Here is a 15,694-nt window from a genome sequence, read left to right on the forward strand (position 1 = left end):
GTGGTAATTCCCAGGGCGCCACGGTGGGTGAGCTGGGTGGGGCAGCGGTTTGCGCTGTCGGAACGGAAGGGAGGCAGGAAACCGCGAGTGGAGAAAGGGCCCCCAGATGTCAGCTGGGTGCCGGGAGCCCCGGCGGGTGGGGGAGTGCGGTGGGCGGTGGCTGCAGCCTTCCCCGCAGAGGCGTGGCCCATGGGCGGGGATTGCGGTCACAGGGCTAGGGATCCCGGAAGGGCCGGGGGCGGGGTTAGGTGCGGCCCACGAGGCTCCGCCCCCATTTAAAGCTAGCTACTGAGTAGCCCCTCCTCCTGGGGGTGGGGCTCTCCACACGCTTGCGCAGTGGGTCGTAGAGCCGCCATGCCGGAGCCGCGCGGGTCGTCACCCCTGCGGGTGAACGCGGCGTTCGCCGCGCGGTACGGCCGCTACCGGGAGCGCGAGGAGCTGCAGCGGCGTGAGTGCGGGGCGCGTGCGCGCGGGGCGCCGGCGCGTGCAGGGCGGTCGGGAAGTGGGGGTTGATCTGGTCCCCCAGGCTGAGCTGGGGGGGGGATCCCATCTGTGCCCCACAGTGAAAGATCGCTATGGGGATAGGGACAGCTGCGGCGACTCCAGCTCCGAGTCTGACTCCGGCGACGAGCGCGTGGTGAGCTTCCCCGCCTCCCTCCCGGACTTGCGGGAGGTGTCCAAGCCCCCCACCGCATCCCGGCCCCGACTTATAGGGGGCGGCTAACCCCCAACCCCATCGCGCCGTACGGGAGCGTCCATCTCCCACCCCCCATTTCCATGAGGGACAGACAGCGCCCTCCCCATCCCCAGGGAGTGGGCAGATCTCCCCTACTTCCCCTCCCCTACCTCGGATCTACCTGCCCATCTTGATCTGTGAGGTGTGAACCCTCTGTCCACATTTTCGTCCCTAACAGTTTAACCATTTCTCCGTGTCTGCCTCTGTCCCCAGAGTGGGGCATCCCTGTGCCACATGGGGCACCCAGGTTTTCCCCATATCAGCCCTGATCTTTCCAGCCTCACTGAGCAGTCTAGCCCTTCCTCTCTGTTCTTATGTGCCCTCTGCCCACTTGCCCCTAGGTTGTCCATCCCTTGTTTATACCAGAAAGTACCACCCACCCCCTTGCCTGCTACCTTCCTCTGTCTCATATCCCGTACCTATGTGTGGCCCACCCCCAAGAGGGCCCCTCTCCTTCCTCCACCTAATTGACCACCTCCCCCATTCAGATCCAGCCCTCCACCCCCACCTGCCTCTACCCAGCCGGATTCCCCCCCTTCCTTCCTCCTAACATATACCCCTCTATGCACACTAATTCCCACACACTCTCAGCCCACCTGCCCCTGTTGCTTACTGCCCCCATCACAGCCCTTTTCTGAAGTCTGTCCCCACCCCTTTTCCTGCCCTAGGAATTTGACACTCAGCAGGAGCGTGACTTTTACAGGACCCTCTCCTTACTGAAGAAGAAGGATCCGCGCATCTATCAGAAAGATGCCACCTTCTATCAGAGAACAGGTCTGGGACTGCTTCTCCTGAGGCCCAGATTCCTCATTACTTTATAGGCGGTTCTGACTGTTTAATGGATCTCCACAGGTCAAAACTGATTAGCAAAGGGAATTCCCTGGCAGTCCAGTGGTTAAGACTCCATTCTTCTACTGCAGGGGGCACGGGTTCAATCCCTGGTGGGGAACTAAGATCCGGCATACCACGCGGCAAGGCAAAAAAACCAAAACAAAAAAATCGCTTAGCAGAGTGTCTTAGGTTATGACCTGTTGTCATTAATAACGGCTGTGTGCTTGGCCCTGTTCTGAGTGTGAATTATTCACTGAATGATCACTGCCAGGTACTTCCAGGTAGTAGCAAGTGTGATGCCTCTTTGATAGCTGGGAACTAGTGGCTCGGGGATTTGAAACCTCGGTCTGACTCTGGCCCAGCACAGTCTTACTGTCTGCCTGGGGGAGGAAGGGGTTTGTGGATGTGGGTGATGGCAGGTGTCTTCTGGTGTCCCCGCAGCATCGTCCTCAGACAGTAAGGAGGAGCCAGCAGCTGAAGAGAAGCAAAAGAAGGTGCAGTCCATGTACCTGAAGGACTACGAGAGGAAGGTTATCTTGGAGAAGGGAGGGTAAGGAGAAAGCCTGACCCCTCTGCTCCCACTTTCCCAGGGCAGGTGGACACATCAGGCACTTAGCGGTAGGGGTGGGAAGAAGCCGGTGACTCACCAGAGTTGAGGGAACCTTGGAGAGCAGGAGCCTTGGTGACCTGTCTGCACCCCACTGCCCCCTCCACCAGCTGTTGCTCTTAACAGCCCCTTACCCCATGGGGACAGACAGGCCATGGGGAGTCTATTCTGAAGCCTTCTTCCTTCTTCATATAGCAAATATGTCGATGAGGAGAATTCAGATGGGGAGGCCTCCAATCAGAGACTCCAGGTGAGTGGGGTGGAGGCTGGGTGGGGGGCTTGGGGGTGCTTGGAGCCTCAGGGCTGGGCCTGAGGCCCATGTCACTCTCTCTGCAGCAGACCTCATCGAAAAGTTATGTGGAAGAACAGAAACAGCTGAAGGAAAGGTGAGCCCTGGGGCTGGCTGAGTGGCCAGATGGAAAGGAGTTGAGGCTCTGAGGTTGGGCGGGCCTGGGTTCAAATCCAGCTCTGTCACTTAATGGCTATGTGCCCTTGGGCATGTCGTTTGCTTGCTCTGGGCCTCAGTTTCTGCATCTGTGAAATGGGCTTGGTCATGGGCTCTATGTCACAGCACAGCTCTGGGCTTGTCAGGACGAGCTCAGGGATTAGTAGACAGGGCTTGTCTTGGGGCAGCAGGCAGGGCCAGCCCACCCGTCCTGAGGCTTGTTCTCTCACACGGGCAGCTTCCGGGCATTTGTGGAGGACAGTGAGGACGAGGACAGTGCCGGGGAAGGTGGCTCCGGGTTGCTGCAGAAACGCGCTAAAAGCAGAGAGGAGAAGGTGGGTGCTGGGGCCCAGCTAGACGGGGGCTGGTGGCAGAGAGGGGGCCCCGGGGCTCCCACAGACCCTCAGCGCTGGCCTTCCCCCCAGGCCCAGGAGGATGCTGATTACATCGAGTGGCTGAAGGGGCAGAAGGAGATTCAGAACCCCGACACCCTGAAAGAACTGGTGAGTTCCCATTCATGGTCCCTGACCCACTACTACTGGTCTGCCTCCATCCAACCTTTCCCTGGAAACCGGCCCTTGAGAGGGTAGCCAGGAGCACATTCTCTAAAGATGGGGTGTGCCCCTCTCTGGGACTCAGCTTCTACATCTATAAAATGAGGATTAGCCCACCTACTTCATAGGCCGGCTGTGAAGCTGCAGTCACTCAAATCCACTGGGTGCCCACATCTGTGCTCCTTCCCTGTCCCGGAGTCCCTGATCCAGGTCCTATTACCCACCCCTAGACTCACCTCAAGGAGTATTGGAACAACCCAGAACTGGATGAGGGGGAGTGCTTCCTGCGGGATTACATCCTCAACAAACGCTACGAGGAGGAGGGAGATGAGGAGGAAGAGGAGGAAGGAGAAGAAGGGTGAGTAGCCATGTCCCCCAGGGGCCTGGAGCCAGCACTGGCCAGAAAGGAAAAGGCACCAGGCGTTTACACTTTTTCACATAGATGGTAGCAGAGTTAGCCTTTCTCTTCTTTTCTTTTTCTTTTTGGCTGCGCTGTGTGGCATGCAGGATCTTAGTTCCCCAACCAGGGATTGAACCTGTGGCCCCTGCAGTGGTAGTGTGAGTCTTAACCACTGGACCACCAGGGAGTTCCCCAGAGTTAGCCTTTCTTGAGGAAAAGCTGCAGAGTGCGGGCTCTGGAGCCAGGGGGCCCTGCCACTGGATTTCCATGCCTCGGTTTTCCCATCTATAAAATGGGGGTAATGGTGGCACCCTAGCAGAGGGTTCTTGTGAGGATTAAATGAGTTAATATGCTGGTACGCAGGAGTGCAGGAGCTCGGCTGACACCCCCAGTCCCATCCCATCTCGTCCCTCAGGGTCCCTGGCCCCCCGGTCCAGCTGGCCGTGGATGACTCCTCAGACGAGGGGGAGCTGTTTCTGAAGAAGCAGGAGGACTTTGAGCACAAGTACAACTTCCGCTTCGAGGAGCCAGACTCTGCCTCGGTGGGTGGCCAGTGCCAGCTCCGGGGAGGACCTGGCCCGCAGGACCCAGGCCGGGAGAGCCTGGAATCATCTCTGCTGCCCACAGGTCAAGACCTATCCTCGGAACATCACATCCTCCGTGCGCCAAAAGGACGAGCGCAGGAAGGAGAGGAGGGAAGAGACGCGGGAGCGGAAGAGGAGGGTGAGTGTCTGTTGGGGCGGTGCGCTGTGAGGAGGAGGGGCCCAGCCTGCCGGGGGAGGGGGGAGCCCATACCCTCCCTCTCCCGTGAACTGCCGCCTGCAGGAGAAAGCGAGGAAGCAGGAGGAACTCAAGCAGCTGAAGAATCTGAAGAGGAAGGAGATTCTGGCCAAGCTGGAGAGGCTGCGGCAGGTCACAGGCAACGAGACACTGGGCTTTGAGGAGCAGGACCTCGAGGACGACTTTGACCCCGCCCAGCACGACCAGCTCATGCAGGTGTGGCCCCAGAGCCCCAGCCCGGCTGTGCAGCCGAGTGCTCAGAGCGTGGCTCTGGAATCAGCTGTCCCTTCCTGGCCGTGTGGCCTCAGAAAAGTGACTTGACCTCTCTGACCCTGTGTCTCTGTCTATAAAGTGGGTCTAACTGCAGCATTTACGTCAGGGCTGTTGTAAAGATACCTTGAGAGGAATACTAAATGTTAATTAACTTGGTAAATGCTCAAGGAAATTTGGGTCGCGGTATTTCCTTTAAACTCATTTATTGAGCCGTTAGTGTTTATTGTTGTATTTGGGGAAACACAGCTTCAGGCCATTGGAACAGGCGATGAGGGCTGGATGGGAGAGCAGTGGGGACCACGGGCACCACAAAGCTGCCCCTGACTAAGCCTGGGAGGTCAAGGAAGGAGACTAAGGATGCATAGGTGGGCCAGGTGAAAACTGGAGTGGGTGGGTGCTGTGTGGTCGGAGTTCAGCCTACACTTTCTAGAAGCTTCTCAGTCCTGAGCTTCAGCTTCTCAATATTTGGCAGTAGTTTCTGTCTCTTGGGGAGCTTGTGAGAACATAGTGAGATGCAGCCCAGCGTCCGGCGTGTAGCAGGTGCTTATAAATGGCACGGTTAGCAATATCTGCCTTTGCCAGCCAGTGGAACAGGGGGCAGAGAGCAGGGGGGTCAAGGGGGCAAGATGAGCCAAAAGTGGGTGTGGAGGGGCCCAGACACACAGGGTTCCTCCGACATCAGGAGCTGAGGGGGGTGCTGGGAGGCCATGTAAGGTGCAGGAGTACTGCCATCTGGGGGGAGCGGGCCCTGCTCACACTCCCGGCCCCGACCCTGCAGAAGTGCTTCGGGGACAAGTACTACGGAACCATGGAGGAGGAGAAGCCACAGTTTGAGGAAGAGGAAGGGCTTGAAGGTGAGGTCACCTGGGGCAGTGGGCTGGGGGCGGGGGGTGCTTGGCCTGACCTGACCCCCCGGCCCACCCCTGCCTGCCTGTGCTCTGGAATCAGACGACTGGAACTGGGACACCTGGGCTGGGCCGGAGCAGGGTGGAGCTTGGAGCCAGCAGGAGCCGCACTGCGAGGACCCCGACTTCAATGTAGGTGCCCTGGGCGCGGGGATCTGGGGGTCCTCAGAGGGTCCCGAGGACCGCAAGGGCAGGCCTGACCTGCGCGTCCCGGCAGATGGATGCCGACTATGACCCCAGCCGGCCTCAGAAGCAGCGCAAGGCTCCTTCGTTGGGCAAGAAGAAGCGGAAGTCGCCCTTCGCCACAGCCGTGGGGCAGGAGAAGCCTGTGTTTGACCCTGGTGAGGCCCGGGTGGGCGGCCGTGGGCAGGCAGGGGCTCCACGGGGCCTGGCACACCGCGGCAGCCTGGCTCTGTCCCCGCTCAGGGGACAAGACATTCGAGGAGTACCTGGACGAGTATTACCGGCTGGACTACGAGGACATCATCGATGACCTGCCCTGTCGCTTCAAGTACCGCACGGTGGTGCCCTGCGACTTCGGGCTCAGCACCGAGGAGGTGGGACCCTGGGGGCACCTGCTAGGCAAGGGGGAGCCTGGGGCCATCTGTGCTGTGACACGGCCTGTTTTTTCATCTCGAAAACAATAGGAATAATAGTGCTAATGACAGTACTAATAATATTACCTGCCTCAAAGGGTTTCTGTGAGGCAGGGGCTCAAACAGTGCTTTGCCCACAACAGGCCCCAGTAAATATTAGTTTTAATTCTGTTACCGTATATCGGCAACAAGGTGACCATTAAGACTTGACACAGGTTCAAATTGTGGCTCAGCCGCTCACCAGCTGTATAATCTTGGACATGTGACTTAAGCCTCTGTGCCTGGGTTTCTCCATCTGTAAAATGAGCCTCATAACAGCCCCACCTCATGGATGTGGATGTGAAAAAAATATGCTTTGAATGTCACTTGCGCCTTAGCCACAACGGCTATGGATGCTTGACAGTAAAAATAGACAATGTTTATTGAGCTTATAACATCTGCATTCACTTCATCTTCCTGACGACCTTCCAGTAGGTTCTAAGGGGGTGCCCAACTCATTAGTGAGGAACCTGGGCCTCATCTGTAATTAGCAAACCCAGTCATTGGCATGGAGACCCCTGCCCTGGTCTGAGGCTGCTGGGACCACAGTGCATGCGTCAGGGCTCAAGGGCCCAAATTGTAATCTGAGAGTAGCCACTTCCTGGCCATGTGACTTGGGGCAAGGATCCCCTCTCTGAGCCTCAGTTTCCCCATCTGATGCCCCCAAAAACAAAAAAATCAATTAGCCTCTGCAGAAATCAGTTCTTTCTCACCATCATGACATTTCTGCTGGGTGGAACTAGCATTACCCTGCTTTGACCCATGAGGTGACTAAGGCTTAAGAGTCAGGGCCCCCTGGGGCTCACGAGCGGGACCCCACTCTCCCTGCCCTTGCAGATCCTCACTGCCGATGACAAGGAGCTGAACCGGTGGTGCTCCCTGAAGAAGACCTGCATGTACAGGTGACGGGGTGGGGCTGGGCCAGGTGCCCCGGGAGGAGGGGCGGGCAGGCTGAAGGCAAGCATGGGCACCACCCAGAGCACCCAGCGACAGGTGTGTCTGCCGGGCACCTGCAGGTCGGAGCAGGAGGAGCTGCAGGACAAGAGGGCGTACAGCCAGAAGGCCCAGAACGTATGGAAAAAGAGGCAGATCTTCAAGTCACTCTGCCCAGAGGAGTAAGTATTGCTGGTTGTAGGGGGTGGGTGGGCTTGGGGGCCTGCCAGGCCCAGGTTTGAGTCATGCTCTGTCAGCCATCTGTCACATGACCTTGGGAATGGGGTTTCCCTTCTTTGATACCTGGGTATCAAGTCCTGGCTGGGCTGTAGCTATGTGACGTTGGGTAAGTCACTTTCCCTCTGGGCCTGCTTCCTTATTTATAAAATGGGGATAAAGATGGCTCACTTCTTGTTGGGTTTTTCTGTTTTTTGAGGATTAAGTGAATTAATTCAGGTACAGTGCTTAAAACAGTAAGTTCTGGATAGGTATTAGCTCTTGTTATTATGCCTGTTATTTCCTGATCTATAAATCAGGAGTGATAAAAGCTCACGGAGTTGATGTAAAGCTAAAGTGAGTTAATTTGTGTGAAGAGCTTAGTGTAGGCCCAGGCTCAACGATCAAAATTGTCAGTGACACAATCCAGCCTCAGAGTTCAGTAGAAAATTCCCAGTTTGGTATTGCATTAGACCCACGTTTGAGTCCCAGGCAGGCCCCTGAATTGTTTTTTTTTATTTTTGGCCGCGCCGTGCGGCGTGTGGGATCTCAGTTCCCTGACCAGGGATTGAACCCACGCCCCCTGCAGTGGAGGCACGGAGTCTTAACCACTGGACCGCCAAGGAAGTCCAGGCCCCCGAGTTCTGAGCCTCTCCTTTTTACATCTATAAAAATGGGGGATGGAAAGCCTAATTGTGACTGGCCTGGGCTGAGCCACGCCTTCCTCCTCCAGGACAGAGATGCCCACAGAAGCCACAGGGAAGCCACAGAGAGACAAAGCTTGCCCACAGGGGCAGCTGTTGGCACCCGATGGGGCCTGTGGGAAGTGGCCCCAGCCTGAGAGCCCCCCAGTACAGGAAGAGGCAGCCCCTGCGACACCCACCGAGAAGCCGGCCCCCCGGAGGCAGAGGAGGGGCAAGAAGGCACGTCTCCTGGGCCCCACAGTAACACTTGGTGGACGTGAGTTCAGCCGCCAGAGACTGCAGGCCTTTGGCCTCAACCCCAAACGGCTGCACTTCCGCCAGGTGGGCCGGCAACGGAGGAAGCAGCAGGGGCCTAAGAGCCACCCCTGAGCTCAAGGGAGCCTGCAGGGGCCTTGGGGCTCCTCCCCTTCAATCAAGCCCCCTCTTATCGACTGTATAGACCCTCACATCTACCTGTGGGCAAGGGAGTCTTCCCATCTTAGAGATGTGAAAGCTCAGGCCTACTCAGTAAGCTTCCCCAGATGACTTGGAACCTCACCTCGAGACATACCCTGAGCCCCATCCCTCAAATGCTGGGCCCAGCCATAGCCAAGGTCAAGTCAAACGGCTTTATTAGCCCCCATTGGTCACAGCCCCTCCTCCCTCCCACCAGCCCTTGGCAGGATGGGGGCGTTGGGACCGGTGAGGGGCATGGACGGTCCAGTGCAAACTACAGTACTGAGTCAGGCCCTGAGTGGGTGCCCGGGGGCCCTCCCTCCCTGCCCGGTGAGGAGGGCCCAGCTGGTGGGAGGCAGGTGTGCGGGCTCTGTTCCTGGCTGAATGGCCCCGGCCCGGAGGCTTCCTGGACTTCTCTCAGCTGCACTTGTCAGGGGGGCAGTTCAAGCTCCCGCACCCAGCGTGACATAAATAAAAAAATAAATAGGGTCGTGTCCTCTCCCTCATCCCCTCCCTTTATAAAAACACAAAGTCCTCCGAGCGTTTAGCCTTAAGAAGCCGGCCTGTGCGAGGGAGCCGCAGCGGCGGCTGGGAGGGCTGGGAGCAGAGGTCGTCCAGGCTGTGGTCCTGAGCATGGCCCTCAACCAGGGTGAACATGGGGTATCGCTCTGTGGCTGAGGAGGAGCTGAGGACCTGGTGGGAGGAGAGAGAACAGCTCAGCCCCCAAGCTATGTTAATTACCCTAGTAGGTATAATTATCTTAACAGGTATATTTATCAGGTGCTTCCCGAACTCAACTCCCATCCCGAACTCAACTCCCATCCCGCCAGGGCAGTGATGCAGGCCAGCCAATCAGCACCTTCTGTGCCCTGGCTATAGTGATTGGCTCAGTGATGAGCACATGACCCTGTGCAGCCAGTGAACCACAGCTGTGGGATTTTCAGCCCTGGGATTTTCTCTGTCTGCTGAGAAGGTGGGGCTCCCTTTCCACTGAACTAAATAGTAGGTGCCCAGAGAGCCTGGTGGCCACTTCTTGCCACCATAAGGGTAAAGCCTTGATAGGAAAACAGAGCCAAAGGACAAGGCAGGGTCCTACCACTTGACCCCCTGGAAGCAGCTGTCCCCTTAAATTTTTCATTTCATGCCTCTTTTTGCTCTAATTAGAGCTGGGCTTTTGCAGCTTGTGGTCAGGATAATAATCTTAACAACAAAGCCTGGACGTGGCCTTGCCAGGTCTGCTGGCCTCAAAGCCTCTGTTCCTCTTCTACCCTAGCCCTGCCCTTTGCCTCCCACCCTCCAGCATGCCTTGCTCACCCTGGTCAGCTCTGAGCAGAGCGTCTCAAACTCCTTCCTGTCTCCAGCATAGAACCCCACAGTACAGCTCGGGTCCATCTTGGCAAAGGCCATCTTGCGGGGTGAGGTGCAATGGAAGGACTGGGGCAGACAAACAAGGGAGGCTCGGGGGGAACGCTCCACAAGCCTCCAACCCCACCCTGGGGATCCCAGCTCACCTCTAGGGGGAAGTCAGCCTGGCTGACATCCACAGTGGGCTGGCAGTAGTGAGGGTCCAGGTAGAGGAGGAAGTCATCTGCAGGGGAGGAAGCGTGAGCAGGGGTGGGAGAGGGTAAGGTGGGGTAGGATGAAGCAGGATGGGGTGGGCCTACCCTGATAGCCAATGAAGTACAGTGAGTGGCGTGGCTTGCCCCCCATGATGCCAAGGCACAGCTCTGAACGCAGGAGCTCCTGCAGGGAAGAAAGCGGGTGAAGGTAAGGACCCACAGCAGGTGCTGTCACTGTCAACAAATGCATAGCAAAGGCCCAATGTGTGCAAACCCAAGCCTGTGCTGGGCCCTGCGGGGCAGCAGTGACCAAGACAGGCAAAACCCTGCCCTTATGCAGCTGATGTTCTAGCGCGGGAGAACAAGGAACAAGATGAGCAAGTTACGTCACGTGTCACAAGGCGGTAACACTCTGGAGAAAGAATAAAGGCGGGAAGAAGGCTTTGCAATTTTAAATAGGGGAATCAGGAAAAGGCCTCACTGAGAGATGATGTTTTAGCAAAGAGTTAAGGGAGTTAAGAGTGCATCTTGGGATATGTATAGCTGATTCACTTTGTTACAGAGCAGAAACTAACACACCATTGTAAAGCAATTATACTCCAATAAAGATGTTTAAAAAAAAAAAAAAAAAGAGTGCCTCTTGGGAAAGAGCGCTCCAAGTGATGGGAACAGCAAGTGCAAAGGCTCTGAGGCAGGTGTCTTCTGAGAACAGTGAAGAGGCCTGTATAGCCGGAGCAGAATGAAGTGAGTTGGAGAGTGTGGGCAGATGGTACAGGGCCTTGTGGGCTGTGGAGAGATCTTTGGCCTTTATTCTGGGTGTAAACACACCAGGGTCTTTCCAGCCTTGCTGTTCCTTTTGCCTGGAACACTCCTCCTCTGGCTTCTCACTTGGCTTCTGGCTAGAGAGGGGCTTTCCTAGGCTGTGCAGCCACCTGCATCTGCCCTTCATCGTGTTAATTTTGGTTCCTTTAGAGTCCGAGTTGTAACACCACAGCTGTCAGTTTGGTTCCACATACACTTCCTGTTATTCCCCCATTAGAACATCTGTTCCCAGAGGGCATCAGTTGTTGCCTGTTCACCTCTGAATCCCCAGCAGCTGGGACAGTGCTTGGCACATAATTGGTGCTCCGTAACTACTGGATAAACCGATGAAGAGATGAAGGAAGCATAAACACCTAACCCAAGCTGAAAAAGTCTGCAGGGCTCCTGGGGGGAGGCATGGTAGAATCTGGTAGAACCTACCTTCACGCAGGGCACGTACACGGGGTTGACAGTCTCGCCACCCAGCCGCACTGGCACCAGGATGACCACGGACTTCCACTCAGCTGTGGGGTCTGGCCTGGCCACCAGGCGTGCCACATCCGCCTTGTACACTGGAAGGACAGGGCAGCAGGTCACATTCTCTCCGGCCCTTCAAGCCTCAGAGTACGGTCCTCCATCCTCAGGGGACCAACCCTGCCTGAGCAGCCTCTTGGGATGACACTCCTGTCATCGGCGGAAAAGCAGCTTTCCAGTGTCCCCCCACCCCAAGCTCCCTCAGACAATCCCAGGGCCTCCAGGCAGGTGTGGACATCCCCATTTTACAGAGCGGGCAACTGAGGTCCTGAGATTTAGACAATGTAAAGCTAGGAGGAGTTGGAGAGCCTTCCCCGCAGCCCAGAGGGCCTCTAGTCCTCCCCGACTCGGCGCCTGGGTTTGCTAAGATGGAAATGGGAGCGCTAAGCAACCCGCCAGTCAGCTGAAAGTTCCTGTGTGTCCCGCCTCAAGTCCCGTCTGCTGGTTTCTCCTCTCCCGCCTCCTCCCTTGTGGCTATGTGAGCCCCCTCCTGGCTCCCAGAAAAGTGCATTCAACCCTTTCCGGAGACACAGCTGCTATGGTCTGAATGCTGTGCCCCCCTCTAAATTCGTATGTTGAAATCTTACCCCCCAAGGTGATGAAATTAGGAAGTGGGGCCTTTGGGAGGGGATTAGGTCAGGAGTGAAATCACTGCCCTTATAAAAGGGACCCCAGAGAGCTCACTTGGCCCTTTTGCTACCTGAAGACACAGCAAAATGAACCAGGAAGTGGGCTCCCAACAGACACGAAAACTGCCAGTGCCTTGTTCTTGGACTTCCCAGCCTCCCCAGCCTCCAGAATTATGAAAAATAAATTCCTGTTGTTCACAAGCCACCCAGTCTATGGTTTGTTTTGTTTTGTTTTGTTTTTTTGGCCATGCCGCGCAGCTTGTGGGATATGAGTTCCCCGACGGGGGATCAACCAGGGCCCCGGCAGTGAAAGCGCCGAGTCCTAACCACTGGACCGCCAGGGAATCCCCTGGTCTATGATATTTTTGTTACAGCAGCCCTAACAGACTAAGAAAAAGGCTCTCCTGAACTGTTTCGGAGGGAATAATAAAAATAATAGCTAATATTTAATGAATACTTACTATGTGAGAAGCACTATCCTAAGGGTTTTACTTTTATCACTGACTCACTTAATCCTCATGACAACCCTATGAGGCAGAGGAGACCCGACTTTCGTACATGTTGGAACTGTTTACACAGTAAGAGTGAGTTGGACCTGTGAGAGGAATTCCTGTGTCTTTTATTCTATCGCTCAGGGAGAAGCCCCTTAAGTCTCCTCTCCTGGTTCCAGAGGGAGTGAAGGAATCCAGAGCACCCCGACCCAGTGTGGGCCTCGAATCCTTTCCAAGGGTCCCTCTGCCGCAGAACTTGTTTCAGCATCTGAGGAATGTGGGTCCTAAGAGGCAGCTGAGGTAGTGACTGGCTCAGGGTGAGAACCCTGTGACCTTGGCTCCCAGCCCCTTACCTGTGCAGTCCTGAGAAACGTACACCACCAGGCGGGTGACCTCTGAGCAGCTCTCCACAGCTTTCCTGGGGATGGGAGGAAAGGCCTGAGTTCCGGGGGGTACCCAGTAGCTCCCGTGTCCCCTGCAGCGGCCCTCACCTGAGTATGTGCGCCACCAGGGACGGCCCATACCAGTCCCCTGCCTTCTTGCCCGAGCTCTGCCCAAGCTCCACCAGCCGGTGTAGGCCGAAGGGGGCCCAGGGATGGTCAGCGAACCAGGATACAATCTGCCGGTGCCGGCGCTCCTGCTCCGGCTCAGGGGCAGCCTGGGCCCAGCGCGGAGGCATCCAGTGGGCAGGCCCACGGTACCGGTTGGGAGAGGCCAACCCCGATGGCTCAGGGGGGCCCAGGCCCGCGCCCAGGGACCACGTCCAGTCTGGTAGGGATGGAGTTAAGAGTCAAATGGCGATGGTGTAGGGGGGTGGGGCACAGTTCCCACTATCCATGATTTACACACAACTCTACTGCTCCAGACATGCCGTGTTTAACTACAATTTTCACATTCCTTCAACTTATTTTCTAAACAACTCTCACTCCCCGTCCCCCCACAAGCTTACTTTACACACAATTCTAACATGACTTTAAACTCTTTGTTTACAAACAGTTCTAACACTGCTGACCTGTGGTGGGCGCTACGCTCCTACTGTGCCCTTCCCCCTCCACCGCTCACCTCTGGGCAAGAAGTGCAGCAGCAGTCCCTGAGCTAGCATCATCTGCCCACTCCGTAACATGCATCCCCAGCCACAGTCGGAGGTCAGGCAGCCCCCGGCGAGAGGTGGGAAGTCTCGGCGGTATGTGAACCATAGGCGAGACACAAAGTCCCGCTGGAAACGCTGGATGTCACCTACAAGAGCAGGCTTGTCAGTTGCCACCAGAAACAGCCCTGGGGGACTCCTCCAACCCTAGCCAGGGGCCACCAGCTCACCCTCGCCCTCAAAGTGGTAGCGGCGGCCACAGAGATGGACGCTGGAGATCTTGCTAAAGCTGGTCCGGCTTTTGACTGCCCAACCTGGGGAGACATGGGGCAGTGTCCAGCAAGATGAAGCACTTGCTTGGCAGACACGCAACCTAACAGGGCAGCAACAGCGCTTAAATTCTCCCATCTGTGTGATGGGACTATCCTAGTTCCTATCTCAGGGAAGGCTCTGGGGAATCCGTGCTACATTCCTCCTGGATGGAGGCGGGGCCCCTAGTAACAGCCACATGCGTGTCTGCCGTTAATTCGGGATGAATCAAAGCACGTCTGATTATTGTACCCATTTTACAGAGGAGGAAACTGGAGGCACAGGGAAACAAAAAACCTTGCCCAAGGTCACATGGGGAATCGACTGAGGCTTGTAAACACATTCCTCTTTGGACCTGCCAGCCAGCGGCCCGCTCTGGGCAGGGCAGGGCGGGGGACCGACCCACACAGGTGACTCACGGGAGGGGAACAAAGGGTGGAATACTTGACAGGCGCAGGGTCTGGTTCTCCTTGACTCCCACCGACCTCCAAGCCCCCGGCCCGCCTGAACCCTCAGCTCGCTCCCACCTCAGAACCCAACCCCGGGGCCCGCCCCCTCCTCACCGTACTTGACGTTGTTCCAGGCTGTCAGGAACTTCGCTTTAAACTTGTCCACTTCGTCCGGCTCCCCCGGGCCGGTCCCCGGCGACGCAAGAGCGGGGCCGCTGGCTCCGGAGGGCCCCAGGCCGTTGGGGTCCGGGGTTCGGGGGCGCCGTGGCCTGCGGCCCTCGGGGCTGCGCGCGTCCTCCTGGCTCCCGCTCCGGTACTGAGCTGCGGCCGGCGACACGGAGTTCATGGGCACGCCGGGAGGGCTGACCGAGGGCCCCAGGGGCCGCGCTCGAGCGCCCCAGGGGCCAGGACGCAGCCAGGACGCTGGCGCCCAGGAAGGCGCTAGTGGGCCCCCGGCACGGCGACCAGGCCCCCGGGCCCTGTGCGGGACGGTGTCACCGCCGCCGCCGCCGCCATTTTAGCGGCCCTGGCCCCGGGAGGGAGGCGGGCTTGACACAGCCGGACGCCCCGCCCAAGCCCGGCCCCCAGCCTGGGTCCCCGGCCCCAGTCCCCTGTGGCCGCGCTGGGACCTCCTGACGCCGTGCCTCCCTGCGGCGCCCCGCGACCCCCTCCACCGCCCGTCGTATCGCAGAGCCCAGACGCTGCCGAGGCCCTAGAGGTCCTTATCGGAGGCCCCAGAGCCGGGAAGCCCCGCGCCAGGCCCCGCCCCTCGCCGGTTCCGGCCCCGCCCCGCCCGGCCCCGCCCCCTCCGTGCGCTGGGGCACCGACCCCCAGGCGGGGCCCCTACGCGGTTTGCACCTGCCCACGTCCGCCAGAGGATCAGAGTGCTGCTCTGCGGGCTGCGCACCCAAGACCCGCCTCGGTCGGGGGCCCAACCTGTGCATGACACCCACTCCCCCAAACTCCCCCTTCAAGCCACACCCCTACGTGCTTTAGTTTCCCCAGGAGCAGAAGGGCTCAAATACACTCAACGACATAAACGAATCTTCCTAATTTTGCTGAGGGAAAGAAGCCAGACAAAAAGAAGAGTATATACTCGCTGGTCCCATTTATTTAAACTCTAGAAAATGCAACCTCATCTATAGTCATAGAAAGCAGATCAGTGGTTGCCTGGGGGTGGGGTGGGGAGAGGTGGGAGCGAGGGATAAAAAAGGGCTTAGGATGTGTTTAGTATCTTGATTGTGGTGATGGTTTCCAGCATGTGAAAGCGCAACGGATTGTACACATTAAAAGTGTGTGGCTTGTTGTATGTCAGTTATACCTCAAGAAAGCTGTAAAAATTTTTCAGTGCATCTAACTCAGGGGAATGTTAGGAGGACGA

At 57.3% G+C, this 15,694-nt stretch overlaps 2 protein-coding genes across 4 annotated transcripts; one reads left to right on the forward strand and one right to left on the reverse strand.

Moving 5' to 3' along the window:
- The first annotated feature begins 337 nt into the window (after nucleotides 1–337).
- KRI1 (KRI1 homolog) lies at nucleotides 338–8,942 on the forward strand. Of its 3 annotated transcripts, none has more exons than XM_007168978.2 (19): nucleotides 338–448; nucleotides 564–637; nucleotides 1,405–1,510; nucleotides 2,009–2,117; nucleotides 2,370–2,424; nucleotides 2,511–2,560; nucleotides 2,858–2,954; nucleotides 3,045–3,122; nucleotides 3,404–3,531; nucleotides 3,989–4,115; nucleotides 4,201–4,296; nucleotides 4,399–4,569; nucleotides 5,405–5,480; nucleotides 5,575–5,663; nucleotides 5,749–5,872; nucleotides 5,958–6,088; nucleotides 7,004–7,068; nucleotides 7,183–7,281; nucleotides 8,049–8,942. In XM_007168978.2, the coding sequence occupies exons 1-19, from the start codon at nucleotides 355–357 to the stop codon at nucleotides 8,386–8,388; spliced, it is 2,109 nt and encodes a 702-aa protein (XP_007169040.1). In that variant the 5' UTR covers nucleotides 338–354; the 3' UTR covers nucleotides 8,389–8,942. The 3 variants fall into 3 exon arrangements, with proteins under 3 accessions (XP_007169040.1, XP_007169038.1, XP_007169039.1); XM_007168976.3 differs by having other exon boundaries at nucleotides 2,514–2,560; XM_007168977.2 differs by lacking the exon at nucleotides 564–637 and having other exon boundaries at nucleotides 357–448.
- Nucleotides 8,614–14,979, reverse strand: ATG4D (autophagy related 4D cysteine peptidase). The gene is made up of 10 exons (XM_028163265.2): nucleotides 14,428–14,979; nucleotides 13,786–13,869; nucleotides 13,531–13,704; nucleotides 12,960–13,236; nucleotides 12,822–12,886; nucleotides 11,256–11,386; nucleotides 10,119–10,197; nucleotides 9,966–10,042; nucleotides 9,769–9,888; nucleotides 8,614–9,147 (listed from the first exon to the last, which is right to left on the reverse strand). The coding sequence occupies exons 1-10, from the start codon at nucleotides 14,657–14,659 to the stop codon at nucleotides 8,971–8,973; spliced, it is 1,416 nt and encodes a 471-aa protein (XP_028019066.2). The 5' UTR covers nucleotides 14,660–14,979; the 3' UTR covers nucleotides 8,614–8,970.
- Nucleotides 14,980–15,694: the final 715 nt, after the last annotated feature.

Source organism: Balaenoptera acutorostrata, chromosome 2 (genome assembly GCF_949987535.1).
Source record: "Balaenoptera acutorostrata chromosome 2, mBalAcu1.1, whole genome shotgun sequence".
NCBI classification, from domain to species: domain Eukaryota; kingdom Metazoa; phylum Chordata; class Mammalia; order Artiodactyla; family Balaenopteridae; genus Balaenoptera; species Balaenoptera acutorostrata.